General features: G+C 35.7%; 1 protein-coding gene across 2 annotated transcripts in view; it reads right to left on the bottom strand.

Moving 5' to 3' along the window:
• kiaa0930 (KIAA0930 ortholog) overlaps window positions 1–5934 on the bottom strand; it is a 32251-nt gene extending 26317 nt beyond the window's left edge. Inside the window, exon 1 of one of the 2 annotated variants that reach the window (XM_046873269.1) lies at window positions 5335–5934. In XM_046873269.1, coding sequence (XP_046729225.1) covers window positions 5335–5479 — 145 coding nt within the window. In that variant the 5' untranslated portion in view covers window positions 5480–5934. The remainder of the gene's footprint in view (window positions 1–5334) is intronic. The other variant, XM_046873268.1, reaches the window with a different exon arrangement.
• Between the last annotated feature and the right edge of the window lie 3050 nt (window positions 5935–8984).

The raw sequence follows: 8984 nt of genomic DNA, 5'->3' as shown, positions 1-8984 counted from the left end.
GAAGTATGACTGTAGGTTACACAATGGTATAGAAAGCCTTTATTAAGAAGAAAAACGCCTATTTAACTATTTAATAATGGAAACATGGAAGCAGTACTAAAAGACTAGAGCCAGAACACACTAATGATGTAGAGCACTGGGCAGACACGCTGAATGGAGCACTGGTCTAATAATAGCCCTGAACCTCATTTAAAATACACCCATGTTCTGTTTTTTGGGCCTCTGAGAGACTTAAACCTCATTTGTCAAGAGCGGGACTTAAAACTCATTTCCATGGCTATCTAAGATAGCAGAGCTGGTAAACTATTCACTCTTTATCACAAAATATTATTATATTATATATCAATATATATATATATATATATATATATATATAATATGTGTTGAGTTGAGTTGAGTTGAGTTGAGTTGAGTTGAGTGTGAGGGTTCTAGTTGAATTTGAAAGAAAATAAAATTTCCTAAAACTTATAAGATTACTTGCACATACTCGCTGCTGATTGGTTACAGCTCATGTCAGTCTTAGATGCCACAGGAACAGTGAGCTGAAGGATGTTTACAGTAAGTGGAAATATGAGCCTAAATGAATCTACTGATGATTTCTGTCTATTTTTATTATTAAAAGTATAATATTGCAGCCATGCACTCAGCTTTGCATACTATTAATGTACTTATGTAAATGCTAAAATCTTGTCTAAAGGAAGTTGTGCTATTCAGAAGAGAGAATGTACAGTATATAAATGAATAAAACTTCAAAAAACTTACATGTTAAAGCTCATTAGATAACAAACTGGAAAAGCTTTTTGGAGTTTTTGTGTTAATGCTGAGGTGCTTGCTGTTGCCTTCTAAAGTAATGTTTTTGTTTTGCACTTACAGGTAACCTCTTTTCCTCCATCTCCCCGCCCACCCTAAACATCAGTTTAGTCATGAAGCAAAGGTCAGAGTGGAGAAACTGACACAGATCAGCAACTATACAACTTACTAACTAAGATGATGCAACTTTCTCTGAAATGTTTCACCATTTTCCATGTCATAATAATTTTGTTTCGTGCCCTCACTTATAATGACTTTGAATATAAAATAAATTGTCTGATCTTTAATGGTTGTGTTTTTAAAAAATTCTAATTACACAATGACCCAACATGAACTGGCAGCTTGAGTAAAATACACAAACATGTACAAACGATGTCAGGTTTTACACAATGGGAATAGCTTGACTTAAAGAGCAGGTCCTGTGCCATTTATTTATAGGGTTCATACAGATTGTTACCTGCGCTGAACTGAATGAATACAAATTATACATATATAGTATAGTATTACATACCAATTAGATTTCTTTGTGCTAAATTTATTCTATTATTCATCCCCCTCTTTAAGCAGGGTAAAGTACAGTCTGGCTGGTAAATGACTCCCTGTGTTCAAAGCCAGAAGGACCTCTCAGTAGGATAGAAGGTCCCAGTTCTGTAAAACCATATGGCCTTCAAAGCCAAACACTGCCAGAAATGTATCTGCCTCAATAACAGTAAACAGAATCAGCAAAGATTTCTATTACACAAAGCTTAAAATTAAATGTTAGAAGTCGTCATCTCAGAGAAAATGGCTTTCAACTAACTGAATAACTAACTTAAAATTCATAGTTGCTAATTTAAGTTGAAAAAAGTATGGTGGGAAAGTTCCTCAAACTGCTTCCCTGTAAAGAAAACATAACCACAGAAAGTTTTTGTATTCTACAGCGATAACATACAAAATATAAGCTGACAGTGTTGGAACATGAGGACACTATGTGTCCTTGTTATACATTTGTAACCTGTTTACTCTCCTTGTACCTGAAACTGAAAGCCATCTGTGTGTCTTTGTTCCTCCACTCTAGCATGTGCCTAGACCTAATTTTCAGATCAGGAATAGAATCATGTTGCAGAGTGCCCTATTATTGTGAGTGTACCCCATAGTGTTGACCTTTAAACCCACTGAAACCTGAAAATGTCCCATATTCTGTATATCAAAAACAAATAAATACACAGGGCCCTAAATGTGCTTGGTGCAGAGTCTTTTAAATGTGCATTCGTGACCTGTTAAGTAAGGGGTCTTTAAGTGGGGCCTGTACATTAGCACTTCTTGATCACTGAACGAAATACCTGCACATTAAGAGCCATTTTTTCAGTACAACCTTTAGAAGAGACTGTGGAGTTTACCATACAAATATCTACCAGAAAAATCCAAATTAATCCAAATACAAAGGAAATACATGAGTTTGGTTAAATGCAAACTTAAAAGTTGTTCCAAACTGTTATTTCGAAGGTGATTTTAAAGGTGATTTTAAGTAATTATATTCTTTGGTCTAGTGTCCTTTATAATGATAATGTCTGATGTCTATTAACTAGTGGGGATGAAGTATCATTTTGCACCATCAACAGAAAGGCAGAAGGTCACACTGGGTATGTGTTGTGGCTTCAGTTGAAACATGAAGATGTCATTAGAGCTTAGCAAGCTGTAGTTGATGTGTTTCTGAATTTGCTGTTGTGTTGAATTCTATTGCTGCTTTTTAGATTTGTCGTTAGTTTTGAACGCACTGGGTGTAATGTAACTGGGAGGTGGTAGCTTAGTGGTTAAGGCATTGGACTTTGGATCTGAAGGTTTTAAGTTCAAATCCCAGCCACACCAAGCTGCCACTCTTGGGCACTTTAGCAGGGCCCTTTAGCTAATAGCTGCTCAGTTGTATGAATGAGATTAATGTAAATCGCTCTGGATAAGAATGTCTGCCAAATGCCATAAATGTACAGTAATCTCTTTTAAAATCAGTCTGGTCTCCCTTTTTTGTCTTTTTCAAACAATATACCTTCTCTGGACTGTCTAAATAACCTTTCAAAGTATTATTGCACCAAAAATTAAAAAGCTCTTACACCTCAGCTACATCATGAGCAGACAAACAACAAATTTGCGAACAAGCGCCATTCCGCAGGGACCCGCGCTGAGGATGGTCCATTTTTAAAGGTTTATTCATAAGCCTGTGCCTTGCAACAGTGAAAAGGACGTCAATTCAGATGTTCCCTTCATATGATAATTTATTCTACAATGTCACTTTGCACACCTGGTCAGTAAAGTGGTATGGAAATACAATGAAAATGGTAAACAGGCTCGCAGGCTGAATGTCAGACCTTGTAATTACAGATCATTTCAAATTCAGCCTGGACATATTGTGGCTGTCTTTGTTATATTAAAAATGTCTGAGATGATGCTGTAAGCTCAATGTTTTAGACAAGAGAATTAATACAGATTGTTTTCCTAATTATTAATAATTTCCTAATTACTAAGTTACTTTTTACCATTAAGTCTTTGTCTTGTCCTTTCTTTGCCATAATATCTTACTGATATATGGCTGATAAACAGGCAGCAAAACGCCATGACATCACTGAATGGAAAGGTTTAGGACAGTGACGTAAGAGTCACATGTCTTACCTCACGGTCTTAGCTACTGACAACAGAAGCTTGTGTGTCTGGCATATGAGATCACATGACATGATGTTTTAAATGAATCTTATACTTTCTCTACATTAAGCATTGATGCTGGATGGTATTGAGGTATTAGCAGCATTATAGGAAGGATCATGTGATTGGGGGTGCGATCATACTATATTGTATCATCTGTATATATATATATATATATATATATATATATATATATATATATATATATATATATACATTCACACATTAAACTTTAGTTTAATATTGAAGCCATCAGTGTGATCAGTGTGATTGGACTGAAGATGGATCATCTGATAATGATTTGATTAAAGAAGCATCAGTATGGATCTAAGCTGCACATATGAGCAATATGACAAGGCCATGAGGTGATAGAAGCAGCAAGGAAATGATCAGGATAAACAGTCTATGGAAGATAATATCAGCAGTATGACTGTACAGGGAGAAATAAAGAGATTTGTGTGATCGCATCCCCAATATTAAAATAAGTTTAACAGTTTAGCATGATTAGAGGAAGACCTGACTGAAAATGGATTAACAGCAGTATGATATGATAGAGCAGTAAGAGATATGATATAGTATTAAAGAGCAGCATGGTATATATTAGAGAAATAAAAAAAAAAAAGTATAATATGGTATTATAGAGTAGAGCAGTATAAGGTAGGATCTATAATAAAGCAGTAAGAGATAGTATGATAGCGCAGTAGGAGATATGATATTTAACAGATCAGCACGAGATATCAAATGATAAACCAGTATGATATATAATATGACAGAGAAGTATGAGATATTATGTATTATAGAACCGTATGAGATATGATGTATAATAGAGCAGCATGCATTATGATATTTGACAGATCAGTATATGTATTATGACAGAGCAGTATGAGAAAATGTATTATAGAGCAGTTTTAGATATTATGTATAACAGAGCAATGTGAGATATGATATTTGACAGATCAATATGAGATATTATGTATTATAGAGCAGTATGAGATATTATGTATTATAGAGCAGTATGAGATATGTATTATAGAGCAGTATGATATATCGTATTATAGAGCTATATGAGATATGTATTGTAGAGCAGTATGATTATATCATGTATTATAGAGCTATATGAGATATGTATTGTAGAGCAGTATGATATATCACGTATTATAGAGCTATATGAGGTATGTATTATAGAGCAGTATGAGATATGTATTGTAGAGCAGTATGAGATATGTATTGTAGAGCAGTATAAGATATTATGTATTATAGAGCAGTATGAGATATGTATTACAGAGCAGTATGCGACATGTATTATAGAGCAGTATGATATATCATGTATTATAGCGCTATATGAGATATGTATTGTAGAGCAGTATGAGATATTATGTATTATAGCGCAGTATGAGATATGTATTATAGAGCTATATGAGATATGTATTATAGAGCTATATGAGGTATGTATTGTAGAGCAGTATGAGATATGTATTGTAGAGCAGTATGAGATATTATGTATTATAGGGCAGTATGAGATATTATGTATTATAGAGCAGTATGAGATGTGTATTATAGAGCAGTATGAGATGTGTATTATAAAGCAGTATGATATATTATGTATTAGAGCTATATGAGATATGTATTGTAGAGCAGTATGAGCTATTGTGTATTATAGAGCAGTATGAGATATGTATTATAGAGCTATATGAGATATGTATTGTAGAGCAGTATATCATGTATTATAGCGCAGTATGAGATATGTATTGTAGAGCTATATGAGATATGTATTATAGAGCTGTGTATGGTATAATATGGTATGGTATGAAATGACATGACATGACATGACATGACATAGTGCATTCTCACCGATCCCGCTTATCTCCTGTCGTATATTCAGTCGGTTCCGTTCGTCTGCGATGGCCTTCAGCATGTGCTGCAGGGACCGGTCCGGTTCTCCGTTCTCATCCTCCGCTGCTCCCGCCGTCTTACAGAAACTCGGGAGCGACGCCATGCCCAAACTGATCTCATGACAGTCTTATACGGCCGAGAAATAAAGCGCTTCGGAGAGAGAAAACACAAGCACAGCGATCTGAATAAACAACCTTTAAATGTCAGTGGTGAGAAGGACGCTGCAATCGTGCTGTCATGTCACAGATGCGGGATGACACTTCAGTTTTTATAGAGCTCTATAAACCGCAAGCGTCCTCTCCGCACTTCCGACTTCTTCAACACAAAAGCTCAGCTGACAGTTTCATTTCCCAACCGTATTGCGGAAAACCCGCCCTCTTCGTCACGATTGGCTAGTTGCGCCATTATCCGATAATGAACAGTAATCTCAACCAATCAAAAACCTGTTTCATTATAACTGAACTATTAGCCAATCAGAGTAAAAGGGCGGTGCCTATCAGATGCAGGTGGGAAAAAAACACAGACGACCGGGAAACACCCGACTTCCTGTAACACAGGGCAACGGGGAGACTTTTAAAGGGGACGAGACGAGTCTCTTCCAAGTGCAGATCAAATCATAATAAATATCGCTAGGGCTAAATATTTGTGGACACCTGACCATATGTGCTTTTCATTCCATATGTAGTCCTGCTACATTTTTCTGCAATGGCTTTCCATAACATTTTAGAACATGTCTATCATGCCATTCAGAAACAAAACAAAGTCAAACACTGATGTTTCGCAAGGAGATCTGGGGTGTAGTCATCATTCCAGTTCATCCCAGTGGAATTCACTGGGCTTGGGGTTAGGCTTTTATGTAGGACACTTGAGATCTTCCACAGCAACCTAACCAGTTTAATCTATCCAGCTGACAGAACTCAGGCAGAGATGATCAAACTGGTAGATCACTTTAACCAGCTATTACATTATTTTCCACCGTCTTTAGTACACAAATTAATTAATCAATGAAGCTTGCAAATATTAATAGAAACTGTTGTAAACTATGTCACATCCTAACATGGCTAAAGTAACCAATCCACCTTGTGTTGAATGAATGCAGTGTGTGTTTTGTCTCAGATCTTAAAAATCACACGTGTTTTTAGACTGTGGCTGCCTCCTGGTGGGTAACGAGACAAATCCTAACTACTGATAACTTCGTCCATGTAAGAATTATAAGAAGAATGTAAACAATAATAAACGAGTTGTGTTGCTACTGCGCATGTCTGGTCCTAAAGCATTTCCGGTGATGCCATTTTTTAAAGCACAGAGCTTTCAAAACAAAATGACTTACACATACTTTTCAAGTTTAGCTAAAACAAAACAGTTAAGATATTTATAAAAGCTAAAAAATAGATGATAACATGGAATTACCAGACCCCTTAAATCAGATATTGAGGCGACAACTAAGCATTTACACAAAATTTAACGTATCGAGACGTGTATTATGAACTGGTGCGTCTGCACCAGATAACCGGTAAAGACTTATCATAGTCTGGATGCCTACAATTACCTTTAGCGGAAAAGTCGGAAATATTTGGTCATACAATGGAGCATCACACGCTGTCAAAAAAATGCTGTTTCGAATAATAAATCACATTGATAACTAAATTCCATTAAATTGTAGGGAGTGAATTATTGGTTATAAATGATGTACTACAACTTTAAATAAGATCTGGAGATAATACCGCGAGAACAGAGATTTTTAATATCGCCAAAAAGAACAGTCTGTGTGGGAGTTGTGAGAGTGTAGAGAGAGAGAGAGAGAGAGATAGGAGATACGGTGTTAATCCGCTGTGGCTACTGTATGAGTTTCACCTCCCAATATTTAATAAGCCAATTGTACATCTTCTGGGCTTTTTTGGTGATAAACCGATCAGCATAACCCATGAACTCGCATGCTGAGTAATAACAGTAAAGCGAGCATATTACATATAACACACGTGTTACTAAATTAATTGTGTTCCATCATAACTTAATGTATACATAAATATTTCGTACGGAATGTTTGTGGTTAGATTAGATAAAGTGTGTAGCTATGTTGTGGTAGAACAGTGTGTAAGAGAGTGTGTTTTGATTCTGATTCATGAATTCTGATTCATGTGTTGTTGGTTTTAGATAACAGTCAATATCCTCGAGTTGCTAGTTGGTATCCAGCCTTCAGTATAATCCATGTGTGACATTGTGTTTTGTTTTTCAGCAATTTAAACGCTCTAATTTCTGACAGCAAGTAGGTACCTGGTCTGAGAGAGCATGAACAGCATGGTCTTAGTTTTAATTTTGACATTTATAATCACAAGAATAAACAATTTGCCGCAATGACACTGTGTATAATCCGTCTCCCACAATGTTTTAAATGACTATGTTAACCGGAAACATCTATGGAGGCCACTGTGCTCTTGGGCACCTTCAGTAAAGTTGTAGTCTTCCGAAGTCTGTGCCTAGACACAGTCCTTTTTCTGAGCTCTGCAGCCAGTTTTGTTGGTCTCATGGCTTGTTTTGGCTCTGATGCATTTTCAATTCAAAGTCCATTTGCATTCAGTCTAAATCCAATCAAATGAATGTTCCACAGATGGACCTCAGAGTGTAGAAACATCTCAAAGAGGATTCAGAGAAATAGAATACACTCGAGCACCGAAAAATGTTTTAATACTTATGTCAATGTGGTGTTCCAATTTTGTCTTTTAAATAAACAATGTCAAACATGAGTTTGATTTGTCAGTATGCAGCATGGCTGCATATGCTTTCATCCAGATGTCTTTTGCAGGGAAGTCCCAAAACTTCAGTATCTTATCTAATTAGATACCAGATGTAAACAAACTGTTGGTAAAAAAAAAGTACAAATAAAGGTGATGCTACACAGCGGTAAACAAGTCCCTATCCCAACTTTTTTGAGATGTGTGGCAGCCATCAAATTCACAATTATCATATATTTTTATTAAAATGATAAATTTGCTCCGTTTAAATAATTATTTTCAGGGTGATAATAGGTTTATTAGATTATTAAGTTATAGCATTCTGTTTTTATTTACATTTTACACAGTTTTCCAAGTTTCTTGGAATTGAAGCTATAATATTTCATGAAGGAAACTCAAACATCAAGTAAATCCCAACAAAGGTATAATTTAGTGGAATTTTAACAAACAACCCCAGCACCAGGGGCCAGTGCCTTATCCATCAGGCCATTTGACTTTAGCTGTACAAACTGTAACTCAGAACTGCTCACTCGTAGTAACTTTCCTTTTACAATGACTAACAATGGTACATTCTACCTCGGGCTGGCAGGTGAAGGTTTTGACTTAAAAAAGGGATTGTCTTTTCGAAAGATGCATTAGCACAAGGCTTAGGAATCCATTATGTTTAAACAATTATATATAAAAGAATATAAAGAATATAAAATAAAGAGGCAACTCCCCCACAAAGCACCAAAATATTCAAAAACAGTTCGGAAAAGGGATGGCGGAATAAAACACCTTGCTGGAAAATGTTATTATTGTATCAAATTATACTATTATTTCATGCAATAGTTTTTAAAACATTTATTATCATTAAATGTGTCTAAAACTAAAATG

Source organism: Silurus meridionalis, chromosome 18 (assembly GCF_014805685.1).
Source record: "Silurus meridionalis isolate SWU-2019-XX chromosome 18, ASM1480568v1, whole genome shotgun sequence".
Taxonomy (NCBI): domain Eukaryota; kingdom Metazoa; phylum Chordata; class Actinopteri; order Siluriformes; family Siluridae; genus Silurus; species Silurus meridionalis.
The sequence above is the reverse complement of the archived record's forward strand: the minus strand, read 5'-3'. Positions and strand labels throughout refer to the sequence as shown.